General features: G+C 55.7%; 1 protein-coding gene across 1 annotated transcript in view; it reads right to left on the bottom strand.

Moving 5' to 3' along the window:
- Positions 1 to 24,163, bottom strand: part of LOC122463693 (maestro heat-like repeat-containing protein family member 7) — a 25,202-nt gene extending 1,039 nt beyond the window's left edge. Inside the window, exons 1-18 of the mRNA XM_043534875.1 lie at positions 24,094 to 24,163; positions 20,092 to 20,228; positions 18,980 to 19,080; positions 17,186 to 17,311; positions 15,869 to 15,948; positions 15,162 to 15,285; positions 14,445 to 14,531; positions 12,113 to 12,217; positions 10,791 to 10,926; positions 7,965 to 8,074; positions 6,697 to 6,846; positions 6,233 to 6,387; positions 5,645 to 5,852; positions 2,777 to 2,953; positions 1,477 to 1,632; positions 808 to 909; positions 501 to 603; positions 13 to 51 (exon numbers count right to left, since the gene is read on the bottom strand). Of these exons, the coding sequence (XP_043390810.1) occupies positions 13 to 51; positions 501 to 603; positions 808 to 909; positions 1,477 to 1,632; positions 2,777 to 2,953; positions 5,645 to 5,852; positions 6,233 to 6,387; positions 6,697 to 6,846; positions 7,965 to 8,074; positions 10,791 to 10,926; positions 12,113 to 12,217; positions 14,445 to 14,531; positions 15,162 to 15,285; positions 15,869 to 15,948; positions 17,186 to 17,311; positions 18,980 to 19,080; positions 20,092 to 20,227 (2,095 nt within the window). The 5' untranslated portion in view covers position 20,228; positions 24,094 to 24,163. The remainder of the gene's footprint in view (positions 1 to 12; positions 52 to 500; positions 604 to 807; positions 910 to 1,476; positions 1,633 to 2,776; positions 2,954 to 5,644; positions 5,853 to 6,232; positions 6,388 to 6,696; positions 6,847 to 7,964; positions 8,075 to 10,790; positions 10,927 to 12,112; positions 12,218 to 14,444; positions 14,532 to 15,161; positions 15,286 to 15,868; positions 15,949 to 17,185; positions 17,312 to 18,979; positions 19,081 to 20,091; positions 20,229 to 24,093) is intronic.

Consider the following 24,163-nt stretch of genomic DNA (forward strand, 5'->3'; position numbering starts at 1 on the left):
ATGTCCTCCAACTTCTCTGGCTCTGCTGGTCCAGCTGCCGGGCAGTGAGCCCTACACACACAAACAGCTCATTACATCCCTGCGTCCCCAGAGAGGGTGTCAAAGCCTCTGTCACCCTCCAAGCAGTGGGGCTTTCCCCTGCCCCTTGTTGTCCAGGACGCACTCCTGAGTCCCCAGGGAAAGGGCGAGTCCCCAGGAATGGCTGTGGGGCTGGTTGCCAAAGGAGAGCATAGCGCCTTGAGGTTCCACTACCAAGAGCCCATGGTGGGGTGGGGGTGGGGGGGATGGGGACCGCATGGGGAGCAGTGGGGTTGGAGGGGGCCCATCAGCCAATCAGGGCAGTTTGGGGTGAGCTTGCTCCTGTGGGTTTCTGACACCCCTGAGCCTTCATTCGGCAATCAGGAGCCCAGGGGTTACTTCTCGCTGCCGGCAGGGACTGAGGAGAGCCTGGGACTGGATCCAGCCCCTCTGCTTAAGGGACCCCTCTGCTCTGTGGTTACCTAGAAACCTGATGGCCGCTTCTCTAATGGGATCCTGTGGGTCTTCCAGAAAGGCCATGGCCTGGCAGAGGAAGGTTTCTGCCCTCCCCTTGTAGCATGCCACCTAGGAGCCAGAAGAAGGGAGCACAAGGTTATTAAAGGCCTTTCCATCCTGCAGGCCAGGTTCCAGATCTGTGGAGTGTCCTGCTTTCAGCCCTCTTTCCTGTGCCGGGGGGATCACGCAGAGGGACTACAGCCAGGGCCAGGTGTGGTCCCGGGGCTGGGGCTCGGTGTGGGCACGGAGCCGGGCAATGGAGGGCTCCCTGACCAGGCAGTCACAGCCTCGCCAAAGATCCTTCTTCTGGACGAGAGCACTGAGCTGGCTCCACCTTAGGAATTCCACCGCACTCCTGAGGGTGTCCCAACACACCTGCAAAACAAGAGGGGCCGGGGCGAGCCGGCCACGGTTACGGGAGCTGGAAGCCAGAGCCGTCCCTCGGCATACGCGGCTGCATAGGGAACCACGAAATTTGGGGCACCAAATTGCCCTAAATTTCATGGTGCCCCTAGGCGGCTGCATGCTGCACATGCAGCAGCACCAGCCCCAGCGACCCGCCCTATACCTCGGCCAGCCCCGCCGCGGGCTGCGCACACTACAAAGGGCAGGGCCGTCCCTGGGGGGGGCCTGGACAACTCCCTCCGCCCTGCCTCTTCCCCTTCCCCCCTCCGCCCACCCATTCTCTCAGCCTGGCTGCAGGGGGGGAGTGTTGGCCTCAGAGGAGGCAGGGAAGACTCAGCAGTTGGGTGGGGCGCCATGGTCATGGCGCTACTGGACTCAACGTTCAAGTGATTTTGAGCACCTGATTGTCACAGCACTGAGCACCTGCCCTCTGCCGGCCAGACCCTTGAAAGGGGGGTGTCACATGTTGGCCCCCCCCAACAAATTACTGGTCACTCTGTAACGATCTCAGCTGCAGGCTCCAGCTCGTGGCCTCACCTGGGACACATTGGGACGCTCATCGTGCAGGAGGAGGAGCAGCGGGACCAGGCTCCGGAGGACGTGCTCCTTCATCTTCCTCCTGCTGGGCCCCCTTACAAGCTCCAGCAGGTGTTTAAAGAGGGCGATGGAGAGCACCCGGAGTTTGCTGGACTCCTGCAAGAGAGGATGTGGGGAGGAGACGCTGTGACGGTCGTGCTCACTCAGCGGGGTGAGCGCTCACTGTGACAGAGATGTCTGCCCTGCAGGGGGTATTGCTAACTCAGCCCCAGTCATACAGGCACAGCTGGGGGCCAGAGTCTCATGAGCATAGCGCCACTGAAGGCAAAAGAGATGCAGGTTTCCACCAGCTGAGGGGCTGGCCTGGTATCTTCTTGGCCAGAAAACCTGTTCTGTTCCCCCCGGGCCCCACAGGGTTTTGGTTTAAAGGCTCACCCCAGGGCGAGATCCTGCATCTTCAGTCTGGGCTGCCCTGTCCCTTCGGTCAGCTGGGGATCCAGGAGACCCTGGGAACAGCTTTAGCTGGGCCTGTGCCACTGCTAAATAAAGAGTGGCCGGGTCCCAGCAGAGTTGGGGAGGGCTGAGGGTAGGATTTAGCGTTGTGAGAGCTGGGGAGGTGGGTGGTCCCTCCAGGAGCCCCCACTGGGGCGTTACCCCTGGAAGGCAGTAATGGATGGGTCCCTTTCTCCCGCCCACTTTGCTGGCTCTCGCCGTGCAGTGGGGGACTGAACATCAGTCTGGTGAACACGCTGGCGGGGGCTCGTTTGTGGTTACAAAAGGCCTGGGGAGAACTAGCCCCTCCTTTGATGCTGCCCTGCCATCAGAACGAAGGGGAGAGGAAAGGGCGGTAGCTGCAGAACCTACAGATGGAGCCGCTTCCTTATGGAGCTGACAGACCAGCTGTGGGATTCCTGGCCAGGGAGGGGAGGGGCAGGATTTTCACCAGGGTACCATCACCTGTTACCCTGGAAGCCAGCAGGAGCATTGCGGCACCCTGTGCTGCAGAGGCCCCCTCGCTGCATGCAGGCTCAGGAATGCATGTCCTTCCCTCAAGGGGAGCCTCGTCCCCAGGCTGCCCTGATCCTTGTCAGCAGGCCTGCAGGACACCAGGGTTCCCACCCTTACTGCCATATGCTCTGATGGAGAATGGGCTAGCAGAAGAAGGCGGGAATGGGTTCATGTCATTTACGACAATCCTTTTTCTGGCTAGGGCCATAGCATAGGTCCCGCTAGCCCACCCGCCAGCCCCCATTCACATGTCTGTGGCTTGAAGGGTCTCCCGTGGGCCGCCAGGCCTTACATCATGAAAGAACGGCAGGAGTTTCTCAGCCACTTGCACAGCCACGGGGCTGGCACTCTGCCTGTCCATGCCGGCGAGGATGTCTCTCAGCACCGTGATGGCATTGGAGATGACGTCCCTGTCTGCCTCGTGTAGCTGCTCCACGACGACTGGCAGTTGATGCTGGAGTTTCCCTACCTGTGTGAAAGGAGGAGCTGCTTTACGAAACACCCTCCGGTGACCCAACAAGCCATTTCCAAAACAACGTCTGCCTCCCCTGCAGACAGAGCCACGGGAACTAGGAGTGCAGGGGGTGCTGCAGCACTCCAAGGTTTTACGTGGGGCTCTGCTCCTGGCCCCACACACAAGGTCCCAGCTGCCAGCCCTGCGCCAACTCCCAGCTGTGGCCCCAGCCTCGGCCCCCTTGCCCAATCCATCTCCCGCCCCCCTGGAGCAATGGCCCTGCTCCTGACCCCAGCTCTAGGGGTGGTGGGGTGTGTGAACAGGTGTAAGGGGGTGCTCAGCACCTCCACTATCAAAAGTCTTCTAGCGCCCCACCTCCAGATGACATGTTAGAGCCTCAAAGCCCTTGCACAGCCCCAGCTAGGATCGCAGGCAGTGGGGCCGGCTACCTGCAACATAAGCAGCTGCTTCCTTGTACCCCCGATCTCAGGGGATGGTATTTATTAGGAGGTATCATCTGGGGAAACTTCTCTGCACAACACCTTGACCCCAAACAAATCAAGTGTATTCTTGTTATAAGGGTTAGAATAGCACCTCCAGCGCCTATCTGCAATCAGGGCGTGTGCTGGGGGCTTTCCAGGCACAGAAAGAGACATTCCCTGGCCTAGAGCTTACAGGCTAGACACACAAAGGAAGGATTTCTATCCCCGTTGTACAGACATGGAACTCAGGCACAGAGAGGCGACGTAACTCACCCATGGTCACCCAGGGAGTCTGGCAGAGCCTGAAACTGAACTTGGGTTCTCCTGAGTCCCGGGCCTTACAGCCCAGCCTCGGCGAGGGAGCCGATTTTGTACACGAGTTGCAGGCTTGGTCTGTTACTAAAAGCCAGATTCAATCATTTCTGTATTTGGCTTTTGAACTGTTCAAAGACAGCCCCACAAAACCTCAACCGGGATCAGGGGGAAAAGTGTCCAATACAGGCTTACCAGTTCCGGAAGGAAAAATAAAACACAAGCAAGTGAAAACCAGGCTGAGGACATGGAACAATGGGAATGGTGGATAACAAAGAGAATTACAGTCATGCCCTCTCCATGTCTGATCGATTCATCGTCCGGCTTTAATAAACCGGACTGACCTGCTATTCTCAGGGGAAGTAAATTATCATTAGGGAGAGTTGCCTTCAGATTGTCTCCTCTTTGACCAGGCTGCCAGATCTGTGTATTTAAGTCCCAAGGGTTTTCTCTGCCTTCCCTATACTGTGTCTATCACACTTGGTATGAGGTCTGAGCAGCAAAAGGCCCTTCTCGAGCTCTTCAGAGGAGCGAGTGCTGCGGGACAGAGCTGTGACGTCAACAGTTAAAACCTACGAGGCTCAAAAAGGGGATTCGTAGGAAAAAATGGTTCCAATTGAAGCAAAATGGCTCTGTCCGGGCGTCCCGGATCACTGGTGTCACCAGCAATTCCTGGAGCTCTAGAGTCCACAGCTCTGCTGCTACTCTAGTGCTAGGGTTCTTTGGATCACACACCCAGAGATGCACCCTGCAGGAGCCAGGCCCTGCCCTGCAGAACAACAGACAAAAGCCAGGCAGGGACTTGCCCAAGGTCACCCAGCAGGTCAGTGGCAGAGCCAGGACTAGAAACCAGGGCTCCTGACTCCAGGCCAGGGCCAGGTCCCCTGGGAAGCTTTCAATGACCCCAGCCCTGCATCAGCTCCCTGATGAAGGAGTTGCCAAGACTTTGAAGGAAAGAGCTCAAATTCAGAGGGATCATGGTAAATTGGAGGACTGGGCTATAGACAACAAAATGAAACTCACCCAAGACAAAAGTGAGGTGCTACATTTAGAGAAGAAAAAGCAAATGCACAGAAACAGAATGGGGGATAACTGGTTGTACTGCTGAGAAGGATCTGGGAGCTGCAGTGGATCACAGCCTCAGCATGAGTCAGCAAAGCGATGCTGTTGCAAAAAAAAAAAAAAAAAAAAAGCAAATGCAATCTTAGGTTGCATTAACAGCGGTATAGCCTGCAAGTCATGGGAGGTGATAGTACCACTCTACTCAGTGCTGGTTAGGCCTCAGCTGGAGTACGGTGTCCAGTTTTGGTCACCAATGTCTACAAAAGATGTGGAGAAACTGTAATGGATCCAGAGGTGAGTGACAAAGATGATCAGAGGGATGGAACACAAGCCATACGAGCAAAGGTTGAAGGAACTGGCTATGTTTAGTTTGGAAAAGAGGAGATTAAGAGGGGACGTGCTCAGGGTCTTCAGATTCTTCGAAGGCTGTCAAAAAAAAGATGGCAAAAAGCTGTTCTCTCTTGCCACAGAGGGCAGGACAAGAGGTGATGGGTTCAAATGACAGCACTGCAGATTTAGATTAAATCTCAGGAAAACCTTCCTAACTGTAAGAAGAGTAGGACAATGGGACAGACGACTAGGGAGCTTGTGGAAGCCCCTTTGCTGGAGGTTTATAGAAGGAGGCTGGAGCCATCTGTCTGGGCTGGGATAGACACAACAAATCTTGCATCTTGGCAGGGGCCTGGACAAGCTGACCTTGCGATCCCTTCTCACCCTGCGGTTCTATGAGAGCTGTCCCAGAGCACCAGGAGAGGGTTTCGGCGTGTTCTGCCTCGACTATAGCGCTGGCTAGAGTCACGCTCTCTCTCTTCGGCCCAATGGTGATACCCAGTGGGAGACTGAGAGACACCCTCAGGCCGTGGAGGGGACACATGGCGCTCCTTCCCTTGCTGCAGGGGCTGGAACTTACGGCCAAGGGGGCGACGCCAGCCTCTTCCTGAGAGACGTCGTGATGCTGGGGCAGCGGCCATTCCTGCAGCCTGTTGAGCAGCTCCCGTAGGACCTTTCCTGCGGTCTTGGGGTGGGATGTCAGCACCCTCCACATCTCCACAGCAACGCTGCAAAGGGAGAGAGCCGATTTCACCTGGCCAGAGCCCCGCCAGCCTCCTGCACCCACCGCCACCCGCACCCTGCTGGGTCTACGGCCACCGGACGGCCCTTTGTTGCCCTCCTGCTGCAGCAAGGGCCCCCACTGCCTGGCGCAGGCTGCATGGGAGCCGGGTCTGAGTGTCAGTCCCGGGGGAGGCCGAGGGCTGCCATATGGGGTTTTGCAGACTGGCCTGTCTCCACGGCATGTCAGCCTGCAAAACCCTCCAGAAGAAGCAGAAGCTCTGCAGGGAGCAGGAGGTCTCTGGAAGGTTCTGCACGCCCCTGTCCCTAGCAGCGGGACCAGTCCGGGGGACCCGGAGTGCAAGCAGCAGCAGCCCCAGCCCCGTACCTGTCACATGACAGCGAGCAGCCCAGCAGGGTTGTGACCACCTCCTCGCTGTACTGGTGGCCCAGCACGACAAGGGCCTTGAGCAGCTGCTGCTGGGCCAGCGGCTCGCTGATGGAGTCCAGGTTGTGGTACATGCTTGTCACAGCCTCCGACACCTGGAAGAGAAATGGGGAGATGGGAGCCTTGGCTTCCTCGCGCTGCTATTGATCTGGGGTGCCAGGGAGCTGCCGTACCTGAGAGCCATCTGCCCTCCCACATCCTCTTCTCCAGCTCCAGGCCTAGAACACAGGGCCAATTCCCGGCCTATCGATTCATAGACTGCAAGACCACAAGCGGCCATGGAGATCACCTAGACTGACCCCCCGCATTGCACAGGACCTGCCCCTCAGTAATGCCGAGCGCCCAGAGACAGAGTCTCCCACGGATGGGCTCCCCCAGCAGGCTGTTCTCACTGCAGCTCTTACCCTCTCCAAGCTTGGGCTGGGGACCCACAGGATCACATGCAGCATGTGCCTGGCCGCCACCGAGTCATGGACGCTGGTGTCTCTCATGCCCTCGATAGCAGTGAGGAGGAAGTCCATGCGCTCGGATGGGTTGAAGTACTTCCCAAACATCTGAAAGAAACCTGCCAGTGAAACCCCTTTTGCTGCCCAGTGCGGTTCCAGTCAGACCGAGCAGCCAGGACTGGCCCAGCCAGGAGTGCAGGCAAAGCCCGCTCTGCCGGGACAGGGCTGGGTTACTGCACCTGGGATGCACAGTACCCAGCCAGCAATCAGGAGCTGTCGTACATGGCAGAGGCCGGCGTGGCAGTGCACGGGGGCACAATACTGCACAGCACGGATACACTCTCTAGTGCTCAGCAGGGGCTGGCACTGGTGCGTGGACGCAATGATGTCTTGGAGAGCATTAATCTCTGGGGAAGCTCCCACCACACCTGACAAGGAGCTGGGATCAGGTTTGGATGAGACCCAGTGCATCTTGGGATGTGGCATGGAGGGAGGCATATTGGCCCGCAATAGTAGAAGCCTTGCCAGCAGATCAAGGGAAGTGATTATTCCCCTCTATTTGGCACTGGTGAGGTCACATCTGGGCCCCCACAAGAGAAAGGATGTGGACAAATCGGAGAGAGTCCAGCAGAGGGTAACGAAAATGATTAGCGGGCTGAAGCACATGAATTATGAGGAGAGACTGAGGGAAGTGGGCTTATTTAGTCTGCAGAAGAGAAGAGTGAGGGGGGATTTGATAGCAGCCTTCAACTACCTGCTGGGGTCGGGGGGCAGGGGGGCGGGTTCCAAAGAGGCTGGAGCTCGGCTGTTCTCAGTGGTGGCAGGTGACAGAACAAGCATCAATGGTCTCAAGTTGCAGTGGGGGAGGTCCAGGTTGGATATGAGGAAACACTATTTCACTAGGAGGGTGGTGAAGCACTGGAAAGGGTTACCTAGGGAGGTGGGGAATCTCCATCCTTCGAGATTTTTAAGGTCAGGCTTGACAAAGCCCTGGCTGGGATGATTTAGTTGGGGTTGGTCCTGCTATGAGAAGGGGGTTGGATTAGATACCTCCTGAGGTCTATGATTCTATGAGGTGGAGTGGGCCATAGGCAGGGCTCCGGCCCAGCTGGATGGGGTCAGTCACACGCCTGGGTCTGTCCCTTCCCCCTGACTCCTAGGGTGTTAATTTCTCTCTCCTGAGAACTCTGGGCACAACAATCCCAGGAAGCATTGAAAGTAGTTACCATGGCGATATTGCTGGTGTTGGTGAACCAGGTGACCCAGAAGGTGTTCTCCGCTCGCCACTCCCTGAAGACCTGCAGATACTCTGCACTCTGCTTTGCCAGCGTGGTGCCTGAACCAGGGAGGGGAAACAGACAGCAGGCAATAGAAATCAGAGGTTAGCTTTGGAAACAGGAGTTTTGCAAGGAAGTTTAGAGACAAGTACATCTAAGAAACATACTGTAAATTCAGGCCAATAAACTCCCCCACCCCCGAACAAAACTAAACAAACTAACCCCCCTGGAAGAGTCAAAATAAACCAGGCAGAAGTGCAGCAGCAGTGTGAGGCTCTCCAGTGGATTGCACTGAATGCAGCATGTAGGATTACCAGCCCTGTGGGCAGGTAGCACATCTGGGCATTTGGCCCAAGGAGCTACTGCCCTCGGAGACCAGGAGGCCAGAGGATCTGAACTGGTGGAGCCAAGGGAGACAGCGAGGTACATAGAGGGGGCTTTTAGGGATGCAGTAGAGTGGTCCCACCCCCAGTCTGACAACCTCTGTGCTGCTGAGGAGGGTGAAAGTTTCTGGGAAGGAGAACATAGAGTTGGAGCAGAGGGAGACGATCCCATAGTTGGGACCCACCTGCCAGATGAAGTCAGGATATCCTCTCACACTGAGGCTGCCCCTCCTGAGGCGGGAAGCCCAGTTACAAAGAAAAGCCAGGTAATAGTAATGGGGGATTCAATCAATAGACATATAAGCAGTTGGGTTTGTGATGAGTGGGAGAACCGCATGGTAAATTGCCTGCCTGGTGCAAAGGTTGCAGCTCTCACGAGACATCCAAACAAACTTATGTGCAGTGCTGTGGTCTGTAAGCTAATGTTTAAATCGGCCTCTGTACGAGATAGCGAATGTGACAGTGAATTTTATAAAAGTCTCCAGATGTGATCCCTGGCAAGCCTGACTTCAGTACCAGGCAAATTGTTGAAATGATAGGAAAGAACAGAATTATCAGACACATAGGTGAACACAATTTGTTGGGGCAGAGTCAACATGGCTTTTGTAAAGGGAAATCCTGCCTCACCAATCTACTAGAATTCTTTGAAGTGGGTCAACAAGAATGTGGAGAAGGGTGATCCAGTGGAAATAGTGTACTTGGACTTTCAGAAAGCCTTTGACAGGGTCTCTCACCAAAGGCTCTTAACCAAAGTAAGCTGTCATGGGATAAGAGGGAAGGTTCTCTCATGGGTCAGTGGTTAAAAGATAGGAAGCAAACAAGAGGGATAAATGGTCAGTTTTCACAGTGGAGAGAGGTAAAGAGCGGGGCACCCCAAGGATCTGTGTTGACACCAGTGTAGTTCAACATAGTCATCAATGATCTAGAAAAAGGGGTAACCAGTGAGGTAGCAAAATTTGCAGATGATACAAAATGACTCAAGATAGTTAAATCCAAAGCAGACTGCGAAGAGCTACAAAGGGATCTCACAAAACTGGGGGACTGGGCAACAAAATGGCAGATGACATTCAATATTGATAAATGCAAACTGGACACCACAATCCCAACTATACATACACAATTATGGGGTTTAAATTACCACTCAAGAAAGAGATTTTGGAGTCATCGTAAAGAGTTCTCCGAAAACATCCACTCACCGTGCAGTGGCAGTTAAAAAAGCCAACAGAATGTTGGGAACCATTAGGAAAGGGATAGATAATAAACCAGAAAAATGTCAGAATGCCTCGATACAAATCCAATGTGCGCGCCCACACCTTGAATACCGCGTGTAGTTCTGGTCGCCCCATCTCAAAACAGATATACCAGAATTGTAAAAGGTGCAGAGAAGGGCGACAAAAATGATTAGGGGTATGGAAGAGCTTCCATTTGAGGAAAGATTAAAAAGACTGGGGGCAAGTCTACACTTAAACCACTCTATGGCCATAGCTGCACCGGCGCTGTAGCGTTGAAGAGAAGATGGTCCTCTGCCAACAAGCTCTTAATCCACCTCCCGGAGAGGCGCTAGCTATGTCAGTAGGAGGGGTGCTTCTGCCAACAGGGGTGTGGATTTTTCACACCCCTGAGCAATGGAGTGATAACAATATAGGTCTGCAGTGTAGACCTGGGACCATTTAGTTTAGAAAAGAGCTGACTAAGGGGGGAGATGACAGAGGTCTATAAAATCATGACTGGTGTGGAGAAAGTGAATAGGGAAGTGTTATTTACCCCTGCACATAACATGGGAACTAGGGGTCACTTTCTGAAATTAATAGGCAGCAAGTTAAAAGCAAAGAAAAGAAGGTATCTCTGCACACAATGCACAGGCAACCTGTGGAAATTGTTGCCGTGGGATGTTGTGAAGCCTAAAAGGATAATTGGGTTCAAGATAATTAGGCCATGCAACCCCAGACTCTGCATGTCCCTAAACCTCTGACTACCAGAAGCTGGGACTGGATGAGAGGGGATGGATCACTCCAAATTTCCCTTTTCAGTTCATTCTCTCTGAAGCATGAGGCACTGGCCGTTATCAGAAGACCCAATACTGGGCTAGATGAACTGATCTGAGTCAGTATGTCCATTCTTATGTGAGTTATGAAGAGTAGAATATGGACAGGGGAAGCTAAAGACATCAGGGGAAACTCCATGGCTTGAAGGACTATGGATACTAAGGAGGTTTTTTTTAAAAAGTGTATTAGGAACAAAAGAAATCCTAGCAATGGTGTAGGCTCATTACTAGATGGAGACTGTTTAAAAGGATGCAGAAAAGGCAGAAGTGTTCAATAAATATGTTTCCCATGTTTGGAAACCCCGTGTCAATGTATTTAGGAAGGACAAGGGTCTCCAGTGCTCTTACGTTTTTGCCACAGCAGGAAGGCGTAGAGGTGGTGAAGTCCCTCCATAGCCGATCGGCAGATCTCCTGCTCCTGCTCAGCACAGCGCAGAGTGAGACAGCCCACCAGCTGGCCCAGGACTCTGAACTCCTCCAGTCCCTGACGGAGAGAGGGAGCAAGGGGAGTCACTCGCCCCTGCAGGCCCAGCGCAGCATGTCCCCCTGGCATTGCACTAGCAAGGGGCTAGAACCGGGGGAGGCAGAGCCCAGCGCAGAGAGACTGGGGACAATGAGAGCAGGAGGAGCCATGGGGCCCATCACCAGGGACTGAGGGAAGCTCAGCAGGGACGGGAAGTCTGGGTAGCAAAGTCAGCAAACGTTGCCCTCGGGTGGGGACCTGGGTAAGGAATGAACTAACGTCCAGCCTCCATCTCAAGGGCAAGCTCCTAATCCCAGCCCAGTCTCCCATCCCCCTCCCTCCACTGACCTCAGGTCCAGGAGCGTGAGGTCACCTTGGACTCCTCTTCTCTGCATTCCGCCTCTCTCACTCCATCCTGGAGCTCCCCACAACCCCCACTTTCTGCGCCGCACCCAGCCTGCCGGCTCTCTCCTGCCGGCTCTCTCCTGCAGCCTCCCCCTCTAGCCTCCCCCTCCTGCCAGACCTTCCCTTGCCCCTCCTGCAGCCCCTGCGCTCACTCCCTGCTCTTCCCCACATTGTCGCACCAAGCCCCTTGCCGTCCTCTCCTGGGGTCTGCACGGCCTCCCCTGACCCACTCCCCATTGCTCTGGCTCCTTTGGCCCCTCCCATCCCTTTCACTGTGTCCCCTCCCACCTCCCTCCTTCTCTTCTGCTGCCCCAGCCTCTGGGGGCATATCATCCAAGCGCCCCCCTCCAGCTGCCGGAGGGGAGGCCCTGCCACAGGGGGGATGGAGCAGCTGGAGCAGCTCAATGGCCCTGAGCACCCAGAGCAGGGGGTGTTCATCTGGCAGCCTGGCAGGAGCTGATGCCAAAGCATCCCGGGGGCAACTGACAAAGGGGGTGAAGAGACACCTGGGTTCAGAGGGTGCTCTCAGGGCCATCCTGGGTAAATCCGCTGACCCTGCGGAGCAGACTTTGGTCCTAGGGGAACAGCGGGGAGAGTCCTTGGAGATAGAATTATGGGGCTCCACCCAAGGCCCACTGGAGTCAGAGGACAGACCTGTCCACATCAGGGCTCATTAGATTGGACTCCTACCGAGGATCTTGCTGAGTCACTATTCCAGGCCCGGGTTTTCCCTGCCAGGGAGCGCTGCACCGCGAGGCTGCTCAGTGCAGTTAGGAGACGGCCAGAGTCACAGGCTGCTCACCTTGAATTGGTGTTGACCGGAGATGAATTTGGTCAGCCAGGTGATTCTTCCCACTGCCCTCAGCCGCACATGCACCTCCTTGGATGCGGTCCAGGGGAGCAGGACCTGAGAGAAACAGATTGGGACAAATTGCGAAGGAGAAGTACCAAAAAATAGCACAAGCACATAGAGTGAAAATCAGAAAGGCTAAGGCAAAAATGAGTTCTAACTGGCAAGGGACATAAAAGGCAATCAGAAGCAGCTCTGTAAATGCATTAGGAGAAAGACAAAGGAAAGTGTGGGGCCACTACTCAGCAGGGAAGCAGAGCAAATAATGGATGATACAGACAAAGCCAAGGTGTTTAATGCCTTTTTTGCTTCAGTTTTCACTAAAAAGGTTAATGGCGACTAGATGCTGAACACAATATTAACAACAAGGGGGAAGGAATACAGGCCAGCCTAGGGAGAGAACAGATAAAAGACAATTTAGGTCAGTTAGATGTATTCAAGTTGGCAGAGCCTTATGATATTCACACGAGATGGAGCTAGACAAAGCAATCTCTGAAACTTTAGGAGGGCTGAGGTCCCAGAGGACTGGAGAAGGGCAGTCACAGAGCCTATCTTCAGAAAGGGGAACAAGGAGGCCCCAAGGAATTATCGACCTGTCAGCCTATCTTTGGTACCCAGAAAGATTATTGAACAAATTATTAAACAGTCTGTAAGAACCTAGAGGAGATAATAGGGTGATAAGGAATAGCACCATGGATTTGTCCACAACAAACCATGCCAAACAAATCTAACTTCCTTCTTTGACCGGGTTACTTGCCTAGTGGATGGAGGGAGGCAGTATGTGATGATGTATATGAAGTTTCGTAAGGCTTTTGACACAGTTCCACAAGACATTCTCATAAGCAAACTAAGCCAATATGATCCAGATGAGACTACTCTCAAGTGGGCGCACAACTGATGGAAAGGCAATCCTCAAAGAGGAGTTATCACTGACTCGCTGGCAAATTGGGAGGGTGTCTGAAGTGGAGTCCCCCAGGGGTGTGCCTGGGTCCAGTACTGCTCAATATTTTCATGAAGAACTTGGTTAACAGAGAGGAGAGTATGCTTGTCAAGTTGGCGGATGACACCAAGCTGGGGAGAGTTACAAGCACTTTGGAGGACAGATTAGAATTCAGAATGAGCTTGCCAAATTGGAGAGTTGGTCTGAAGTCAACAAGATGAAATTCAGTCAAAACCAATGTGACGTAACGCACTTAGGAAGGAAAAATCAAATCCATAAAAACAAAGTGGGGGATAACCGGCTAGGTGGCAGGACTGCAGAAAAGGATCTGGGGGTTATCGTGAATCTCACACTGAATAGGAATCAAGAGTGTGATGCTGCTGTGAAAGAGGGAAATGTCATTCTGAGGTGTATTAGGTTGGAGCACTGTGTCCAGTTCTTGGCACCCCGCTTTAAGAAAGGTGTGAACAAACTGGGGCCCGTCCAGAGGACAGCGACAAAAATGATCAGCGGTTTAGAAAACATGACCTATGAAGAAAGGGTGAACGACTTGGGCATGTTTTGTCTTGAGAAGACGGAGGGGGCAGCTCCTAACACTCTTCCAATACGTTAAGGGCTGTTTCACAGAGGATGGTGACCAATTGTTCTCCACGTCCCCTGAAGGTAGGACAAGAAGTAATGGGCTTAATCTGCAGCAAGGGAGATTGAGGTTAAATATTCGGAAAAAGTCTAAGGGTGGCTAAGCACTGGAACAGGTGACCTAGGGAAGTGGTGGACTCCCCATCGTGGACGTTTTAAAAAAACAGGCTGAACAAACACTCCTCAGGGACGGTCGAGGAATGCTTGGCCCTGCCTCAGTGCAGGGGGTGGAGTAGATGACCTCTTGAGATCCCTTCCAGCCCTGCACTTCTGTGATTCCCTCTTCCCAAGCTCTGGGATCGAGAAGGCGGAATATCTGCTGAGGACATTTCCCTCTTTTTGGAGCACAAAGCACCCACAGAACTGACTTCCTGTGGCCCCAGAATTAGAACGTTGGGGGAATCTAGCTCTGGGCTGTGGCCAGTATTGGTGGGGCCCATGGTGAACACAAATGAATCCCGGGGTCAGATGAGGCTCAGTGGAGAACACGGCAGATCCCGCACTCCTCCACCCCCACGCCATGCAGACGTTTTTCAGATATAGCGGGGGCACTTGGTCCTCCAGCCCAAGAACCTTTGTATAGAACGTACTCTGAGGAGCAGAAGGCACGGGGGTGTCCCATGCTTGGGATTAAATGGAGCCTTGGTCCCAGAGCCCCACCCCAGCTACAGGACTCATCCCCTTCCTGCCCCCATGCCTCCACACCTCCACGATGTCCTGCAGCACCAGAAGGTTGGGCTTCTCATCCTCATACACCAAGGCCTTCAGCAGCTCATCCATGGTGTTCAGAGTCTACGTGCAGAGCAGAGGAGAAACCACAGCAAGTGGCGTTACCCAGCCAGGCCACGAACCAATGCCCTGGCGTGTGACATGCCCCAGGCCATGGCAGCCCCTGCTATTCCAGCTCACCCACTCACTTGTACCCGCAGGGGACCTACTGCAAACTCCTCCTGGCAACAGGACCCCACCCGCTTTTGCTGTCCCCAGGGAGGCCACTGCACACAGTCTAACGCATTAGAAGAGTCAGGAAGGACTCTGCATTTGAGGGGGAGGGGAGATTTCCAGCCAAGCTTCACTTCCCCTGGCCTGTGTGCGTCTCAAGCAGCCAATCTCAGGCCTGTGCCCCCAGCCATGCACTGGGGATGAATGTGCTTGTGAAGGGAGTGTCTGTTCCCCACTAATTGCCAGTGCCTGTGAAGGATAAATGCCTACTACTGCTACACTATGAGGGAGTTACTCCTTTATCTGCGGCGGTGGGGCTTGTGCTTTGGTACTGCAGGTCCTGAGCTTAAGCGCTGCCAAGGAGCTGTGATCATTACACTCTTATGCCAGAGCAAGGTAACCCAGGGGGCAGGGACACGAGTGACTTGCAGGATTCCCCCTCGGTTTGGGGCAGCTCCTCATGGCTAGTTTGGGGCTTACGTTGTTGTATAGAGCAGCCTCCACGCCCTGGTTGGTCTCTGCTGGAGGCAGGGAGAAGACGCTGGAGAAGCAGACGGTGAGCAGGCTGGATAGCTCCATTCCCCGCAGCAGTGGCTTCACTTTGCTAAGAGAAGAGACACGCGCGGATTGGAGGGCTGAGGCGAGACTGATGCACTGACATTGGCCTCAGGCTCCCAGGACATGCTGGGCAGGCTTCTGGGAAGCTCAGAGCAGGGCGCCAGTGGCACTGAGAGAGAGCCCCCCATGGCGGAGGCTGTGCCACGTGCCAGGGCTCAGCCTGCCCAGCCTCTGAGCCACAGGGAGTCGCTGAGCTGCCGGTGTGATGCAGCTGGCACAGCTGGTGGCGACTCCGGTGGCTCCGCTCCAGCAGTGCCCAACTGCCCCTCTCCCCCCGGAGCCATCGCCTGCGGGTCCCAGAGGGGACCGGTCCAACCCCCTCACTCCCTCCCCCACATCTTCACATGGCCACTTGGAGAGGTCGCCAGGCACCGAAGGATCCTCCACCACCAACCCACGGGTGCCAGCTCACATGCACCAGCTCCATGGCCTGGTGCCACGTGCCCGGGGGAATCAGAAGACGGGGGAGGAGCAGAGGGGGCAATGCCCTGGAGAACTGGCCATGCCAAGAGGCTGGCGTGTCTGGCTGCACACAGCACTAGCTGGGGCTGCGTGGGCAGGCCGGGTACCTCAGCTCCATGATGGCGAGCATCGCTTGCTGACGCACCCCGCTGGTCAGGGAGTCGACGGACTCAAGATCAATCAGCTCCTGGGGAGACAATGTGGGGAAGTGCCAGCAGGGCTCCAAGCTCCCGTAAGGCTCCAATTGGGGAGCAAAGCGCAGGGCCTGCAACACGTGGCCTCGGCAGACAGGTCGTCCTACTGTGGGCTTGACGGTTTGCAGGGCTCCAGCTGGGGAGCGCAGTGCAGGGCCTGTGGTCAGTGCCCCAGCGTCACGCGCCAGTGCACTGCAAAGGCTCCATCAGCATTAGCACCCAGGGGCTCCACCTGAGATCAGGCTCCTTGTGCCAGGTGCTGCACACACACAGTGAGAGCCAGTCCCTGCCCCACAGAACTCATGAGCGAACTGGACGAGACAAGGCATGGGAGGGAAACTGAGGCACAGAGGGGGAAGTGATTTGCCCAGAGGTCTCACTGAGGAACTGGGCCCCAGCCCACTGGACCACCCACCAGCACACGCTGTCCCACGTTCAGGGAAGGGAGGTAAGCTCCGGAAAGCTTTCTGCAGCGCCGCAGAGCAAAGACTTTCCAAATCTACGGAGCAGATTTGTTGCTAGTTCCCTAGTGGGCACTGACTGCGGAGTGTTGGGGCTCTGTGCAGGGAGACTGGTGTATACAGAGCGACCTGGTGACTTGGGAAGCTGGGTGCAAGGGAACAATCTACGTTTCAATACAGTGACATGTTCAGGAACAAAGAACGCAGGCCACACTCACAGCATGGGGGGCTCTAACCTGGGAAGCGGTGACTCTGGAAAAGACTTGGCAGTCATGGTAATCAGCTGACCAGGAGCACCCAGTGCGAGGCTGGGGCCAAAAGGGCTTATGCCATCCTGGGCTGGACAAACAGGGCAATCTCCAGTTGTTAGAGAGGTTATTTTCCCTCGGTATTTGGCACTGGTGTGACCTCTGCTGGGATCCTCTGTCCAGGTCTGGTGCCCACAATTCAAGGAGAATGTTGATAAATTGGAGAGGGGTCAGAGAAGAGCCACAAGAGTGACTGAAGGACTGGGAAACATGCCTAATAGTGAGAGACTCCAGAAATCAATCAGTTCAGCTTCACAAAGAGAAGGTTACAGGGTGCCTTGATGACAGTCTGTAAGTACCTACACAGGGAACAAATGCTTGATAATGGGCTCTTCAGTCTAACGGACAAACGTCCAACACGATCCAGCGATTGGCAGTTGAAGGTAGACAAATCTGCAGAGCTCTCCAGGCCAATCACTAAACCCGCCAAGTAACATAGCCCGACTGTGTGTTTTACTCACCTTTATCTTCTCCACAAGGAGGGCTTTGCCAAGAAAAGCTGACAGGTTTCTGTCTGGGTGCCTTGTGAGGGCGGCCCTGCTGATGGTGATGACACGATCCAAGAATTCAAGTTTCTTGGCCTCCTCCTATGCCCCGCAGAGATTAGACAAAAACAGGAAGGTTAGCGTGGAAAGGAGCTGCCAGTGGGAGAGATGTCAGAAAGCTTCCCCCCAGCGCTGCTCAGGCTTTGATATGCCGAAGGCCAGAAGGCCATTCATCTCCCAACAGGAGTGACTATGTGGGGAAGGGCAGGGCAGCTCTGTGTGAAACCAGACCAGAGAGGGAGCAGATCTCACGGGGTAGGTGTCCAAAGAGGAACTGCAAGATGGGGGCTAAGCAGCCAGACAGTCTTACTGGGGGGCTTGATAGAGTGGGAGGAACATCTGGGTGTGACACCCTGACACCCCAATATTCACCACTGTCATATAATTAGGATATGTTTGGTACCAAGTATGTCTTGTAAGATATCAGTCTAAAAGTCTTTATCTGCTAGACATTAATGTCTCATTGGATTGCATGTGCTATCGTTGGATGTGACGTTCTGAAATTCAGCTGTGTTCCTGAAAAACACTGTGAGGTTCAAAACAGCCTTTCAGGTAGAACAGCAAAAAAGCCAAACACTGGCTCCTGGAGGAAATGCACAAGCATTAGGGCTACCCCAGGAACTGCGTGCAATAGAAACCTCCCCGAGATAACGCGACACAACGGGACCTGTTGGACCCAGGTCACAGCAAAAGAGTTTTCCAGCAGGTGGGAAGAGAAGATAAAAGGGGAACAATGACATCGCGGGGGGGACGGGACGGGACCTCAGACTCCCTGCAATAAGATACCTGTAAACACCTGAGAGACAAAGATTGAACCATGAGAAGTAATGGACCCAGGCTAGAGAGAGAGATTCCTAGCCTGTGCAAGAAAACCCGGGAAATCCAAGCTGCAAAACCAAGGCAGCTTCTGCCTTAAGAATCTGCCAACCTGTTTATCACTCGGGGAGAATTTGCTAATGTATATCCTATCTATCTGGTGTGTAAAGCTTCGTTTGTGTGTTTTGTTTATATACTACGGTAATCTGCTTTGTTCTGTTTGCTATCTTTTATAACCGCTTAAAATCTACCTCTTGTAGTTAATCATCTTGTTTCTTGTTTATACCACAACCCAGTTTGTAGTATAAATTAGTAAGTGGGAGGAGGGGCAAAGAGTTGTTCATACCTCTCTCCACATCGAGGGAGGGGGCGAATGTCATAAAACCTTTGGGTCTGTACTCCAAAGGAGGTGGGCACCAGAGAACTGGGACAAGGCCCTTAAGCTGAGTCTTCCCAGAGCTGATCTCAGTGTCTGTGTCTTTCTGCAGCTGGGTGTGGCCCTGCCTGTGTGTAGGGCTGGAAGAGGCTTGTGAGCCGAGCCCAACAAGACAAGGTAACGGGGGCCCAGGCTGGCAGAACAGGTGGGCTCAGTGATAAGCCAGTACATCAGGTGGCACCTCAAAGGGGGGCAACCCATCACGCTGGGGACTGGCCAAATCCAGTGGGCACAAGTGGGCAAGGGGCATGGTGGGTGCCTTTTGTAACTCAAGAGAGGATGTTTTTAAGATGCTCTAGTTTCAACAGGAATTATTTGGGGGCAGGTCTCTGGCCTGTGTTATACAGGAGGTGACAGTGGTCCCGTCTGGCCTTAGAATCCATGCCTCATGCGGAGAAGGACGGATGGTGCATGTGGACAGGGCAGTAGCTGAGAGATCAGAGGAGGGCTCTTGGTACCTGTTCATTGCCGTTGAGAAAGGCGTTGATGTAGTCTAGGCTCTCTTTCTCCTGCGAGTCTGGCCCCATAAAGCAGGAGGCATTCCCCTGTGATGGTGAATCTGATCAAAGAGAGAGCAGTGGTAATACCTGGGGCTGGCAAGCTGCAGGCTGGGTGACAGAGATCTTAGCAGAAACCCTTGCCCCCCGCTCCCGCCCCAGCAGGGTAGCAGCCCCGATGCACAACAGGGTCTGGCACAGCCATCCCTGGTTTCCCCAACTCTTTGCTGCTCAGCCCAGCAAAGATCCAGTCAGAGCCCTGGTTCCCAGCGGCCACCCCACTTCCCTGCCGCACCCAGCATGCAGGCTGAGCCTGGGGACTTGGGGAGAGCCACACCTGGAAGGAGGCATGATGTCAGGCTGTGAGTGGTGTCCCCGCTCTCCGGGCCATTGCTGGAGGGGGCAGAGGGACTGGCAGTGAATCGGTCTGCTCCCCGCTGCGGGAGAGGGAGGAGCTACCCAGTCTGCGCGGGATATGGGGACCCAGGGCCTCCCCGTTCTGCTTCCTCTGACTGCCTCTCCTGCCATCGACAGCCACGGGGTGTAACCTGGGCAAGCCCTGGGCTCCCATCATCAACCCCCCAACCTAAATGCCCTGTGCTGTGCCATGCGTCACCCCCCTGCAAAGGAGCCAGCAGATGGGGCTGCAACATCAGGGGGCATCTCATGCTTTGTTCGGCGCCCTGCAGTCCTAGGCTTAACAACCCACCGTGCACAGAGCATCCCCTTTGACCGGTGGAAAACATCTTCCGACCCTGCAGTGTGACGGATCGGGGTGGGCAATTCGGACAGTCTCCACCTGATGCTTCTGCTGCCGCCCCTAATGCCCCGATCAGATGTAGGGGCTGCAGCTGCTGCCAGCAGGAGGGGCCATTCCCCCCTGCCTGGGTTTTCCTGTCTCTCCATCTCATGGCAGCCCAGAGTTGTACAAAGGTGATGGAGTCTTCTCCCGCCACTGACACCCTGGTCTTGCAACCCCAACTCCCAGAGGGGCCAAGCCCCACCGCAATGCAGGGCCATGGCCCCTGCCATTTTTGCAGCCCCCTCCGCCCACCCAGGAGGCATCCACTCACCAGCATGGAAGGGCTGAGGCACACACAGCTCCTGCTGCTGCTGTGGCCTCTTCTGTGGACTCTTCCCTGGAGGAGGTCTCGTCTCCTCCCAGGCAAGGATGGGCTTCAAGGGGACCTTGCGGACTTCCTCAGCCATCCTGCAAGAAGCCAGGACAAGGCATTGCTTGTGAGGGATGAGAGGCGACTGCCCCGTTCAGCATCAGGGCCAGTCCACGTATTGCCGTTCCACCAGCGCCTACAGCTGCCAGCTGAGATCAGGGCCCTGTTGCCCCAGGTGCTGCAGACAGTCCCTGGGCCATAGGGCTCAGACTCTAACTAGCCAAGGCAGCCAGCAGGGAAACAAGCCAGTGGATGGCCTCAAAGTCACCCAGTCAGTCAGCAGTACAGGCAGGATTAGAACCCAGGTCTCCGGACTCCCAGGCCCATCCCGCAGGCCAAAAGGCCTCCCCTGGCTCACTCCCGCCTCTCCTTCTGCTGGTTCACAAACTGCCCAGCAGACAGGCTGCATCCGACCACTCAGGATTCTTCCTGCCCAGGGAAATTACCCTGATCCCTTCCCCCAGGAATCTTGGGGCCGTGGCAGGTCCCAGGTGGGGGAGGCAAGCGGGGTAGGGGAGCGGGGGGCGGGCTGGTGAGCAGCAGGAGTTGCTCTGACACCACCGTGAAGGGGAAGGAGCAGAAGGTGGGAGAGCGGCAGGCAGGCAGGCTGTGCCGGGGCAGAGCTTTGTGGCGAATTTGCAGCTCGTCTCTCCAAGGCCTGTGTGGCAGCAGCTGCTGCAGAGAATCCCAGGCCTGATTCCCCCCACGCTGGGTCTCCTGAATGGCCCCTGCCCTGGGGGGCTCCATTCCTCACCCAGTGTCTCCTGCTGACTCTCCAGCAGCCGCACGGCAGGCATCCTAAGGCACCTCTAGTCCTCTCCAGAGCTCAGGGGGACTGTCCTGGCATCGGACTGTCCTGGTGAATGGAACAATGGCTCCGGGCAGCCGGAGAATGCCTGTTCCCCCGGCAACCTCAGTGCCATTCCCTCTGGAAGTGATGGTGTCAGCAAAGGTGCTGGAGGTGGTCAGGCCTCGTGGTTGGAGCTGGACTCAGGAGGCCAGGGCGTGGGTGGAGCGAGGCTGGAGCGAGAGCAGGGCTGGAGTAGGACGAGGGGCAGGGCCACCAGCTACCTCCCGGTCTGGGCACTTACCTGGCCCCACCATGCCAGTGGCTGAGCACACGGGTGTTGTGGTATTTAGGCTCTCAACCCCCCCGCAGAGCAAGGACCTGCTCTCCCTCGTTAGCTGAGGCCCGGGGCAGCGGGGACTCATCTGATCTCACACAGAAGACTTACAGAGGAGCGGGGAACTGAACACAGCTCTCCTGGGTCCCAGCCCAATGCCTCATCTAATAACCTGTGCCACCTTCCCGTGCCTTCCCACCAGCCCTGCCAAACCCTCCTGCTTGTCTCCGTCCCCTCCGGGCTCGACTGGTGCGACCCCTTCTGTCGAGCTGCCCCAGACTCCCTCCTGTGCGCATGCTGCTGCCCACTTCCTCACTGGCACCAGGCTAGACGGCCGGCACCTGGGCGCTTGGCAGACGTGCGCCGCCCAGCCAGGTGCTCGGGGAAGCCTCGGTGTGGTTGGCGATGCAATGGAAAAGCAGAGGTGGACACTAGAAGATTCTCCTACCTGGAGTCAGGAGTGGGCAGAAGCCTGCGTGTAAATGGGCCACCCACTTTCTGCTGCCAGTGGCGGAGCTGGAACTGCTGGCTCAGCGTTCCCCAGCGGCACGTGCCAGCTCTCGCTCTGCCAGAGCCAAGCCGGCAGTGAGGGGATGAGGCTGTGCCAGCCAGCAGGGGCGTGTCACAATGGGCAGGCGAGTCACAGACCAGCCAATGTGTGACTCCCCAGCCATGGGATGCCCCAGCCCAGACTTGCTCTGGCCTAGCCGGGGCTTTAGAGCCTGTCCTTCCCCACCGCAGTCATGGGAGGGACCTTCTGCTCCCCACAGTCACAGACGTTAGGCCTGAAGGGACCGCTGGGCTCCTCTAGTCCCAGCTCCTGCAGACCCCAGGCCAGAGCCCCTCCCTGCGTCCATGCTATTGGAGCCAGGGGGTCTCTGGATCCCCGAGTGGGAGAATCAGTTCCATCCCGGTTCCTCCTTCTCGTAACAGTGCAGAACAGGGATTCATGAACTCTCCCCACCCATAGCTCCCAGCCCACATGGGAGGCTCTTTCCACTTTCCCAAGCTGCCGGGTGCTTTGGCCATGGGGTGTAAAATGGTCCCATCTCTGCTTCCTCTCCCATCGCTGCAACGACGCAGAAGCTGCTTTAATAGCAGCCCCGCCCCCCCCCCGCCCAACTGAGTCTCAGATCTTGCTAATGCTCAGTGCCATGACAGCCCCAGGAGATGATTGCTGTGGCAAGTGACGAAGTGGGACTGTTCTTAATGTTTCCTCTGAATAGTGTGGGGGTGCCTCAGTTTCCCCTAGGCAGTTCTTAAGTCTCTAGGTGATGGGGTAAGGGTGTATGATCATTGCAGAGCCCTAGAGGGCAGGTATGTGCAGGGGTCTGGACACAGAGAATGACCAACACCCTGTTTCCTGGGTGCTGATGGCCTGGCCCTTCCCCCCTGGGAGGTGAGAGCTAAAAGGGTTGGAGAACAAAGGAATCAGGTGACCTCCTGGCCCAGGAAAGGGACAAAGCCCAGAGGAGGAGGGGCTGGAGAGAGTTTCAGTTGAGGCTGGCTGGGGACATGGAGTGAAGTACAGACTTGGCTGTCTGGCTCACTACCTCCCAAAATGGACTCAGCTGAGGGGTCCTGTTCTCTGCACCTACATGCTCTGTGTTAGACCATGTTCCTGTCATCTAATAAACCTTCTGTTTTACTGGCTGGCTGAGAGTCACGTCTGACTGCGGAGTTGGGGTGCAGGACCCTCTGGCTTCCCCAGGAGCCTGCCTGGGCGGACTCGCTGTGGGAAGCTCACGGAGGGGCAGAGGATGCTGAATGCTCCGAGGTCAGACCCAGGAAGGTGGAAGCTGTGTGAGCTGTTTGCCCTGCAGACAGGCTGCTCACAGAAAGGAGACTTCCCCAGAGTCCTGACTGACTTCATAGGGAGCAGTTCCAGAGCATCGCCCGGGGACTCCGTGACACGGGGGTCTCGGCCCAGGGGGAGGCAGTGACTCCTAGAAGCAGGGAGAGCAGCAGCACCGTAGATCAGGGAGGTCTGGCAATGCCAGTGGCTGTCTGGGGTCTGGCAGCCCAGGCACTCAGAGCAGATTGTCAAAGGCCAAACCCCTCTCACCACCTGCTCTGTAGCTCCCCCTTGCTTTCGGTCTGTCTTAGGCACCATCCTGGCCCTCATCCCCCTGGCATCTGAGCACTACCCAACCTCAATAGCATTTATTCTAACTGCCCCCTGCAGGGCAGGGCCTGGCTGCTACCCCCACTGTACAGACAGGGAACCGCTGCAGAGAGAGAATAAGGGACTTGCTCGAAGCCAAACAGAGCATCTGTGGCAGAGCTGGGAAATGAACATGGGTCTCCTGGGTCCCAGGATGGCACCTTCTCGTTCAACCTCCTGCCCCCTTCGTCCCTGGTTCAGTGGGAGCTGTGGGAGCTCTCTGGGGCACAGGAGCTGGCTGGTGCCCAGATGGAGCTACGTTGCCTATTGCACAGATCTCGCTCTTCCCGAACATTGAAAATGCTGCTCCAACCATACCAGGGCCCGCCAGGATCCTTGCAGCTGGTCCGTGCTAAATTGTGAACTGTGCCCTGGCCTCCCAGAGCGGGGCAATGGGAGAGGGTGGGGCTGGCCCAAGGCCCTGCTGGATTGCGACTCATGCGTACGGGGTCCCAGTGCTACAGAGCTCTGTGCCGGGGCAGCGCTTTGTGGGGGTTTCACAGCTCCTCTCTCCAAGGCCTGTGTGGGAGCAGCCGCTGCAGAGAATCCCAGGCCTGATTCCCCCCACACTGGGTCTCCTGAATGGCCCCTGCCCTGGGGAGCTCCATTCCTCACCCAGTGTCTCCTGCTGACTCCCCAGCAGCTGCACGGCAGGCGTCCTAAGGCACCTCTAGTCCTCTCCAGA

Source organism: Chelonia mydas, chromosome 23 (assembly GCF_015237465.2).
Source record: "Chelonia mydas isolate rCheMyd1 chromosome 23, rCheMyd1.pri.v2, whole genome shotgun sequence".
Lineage (NCBI taxonomy): Eukaryota > Metazoa > Chordata > Testudines > Cheloniidae > Chelonia > Chelonia mydas.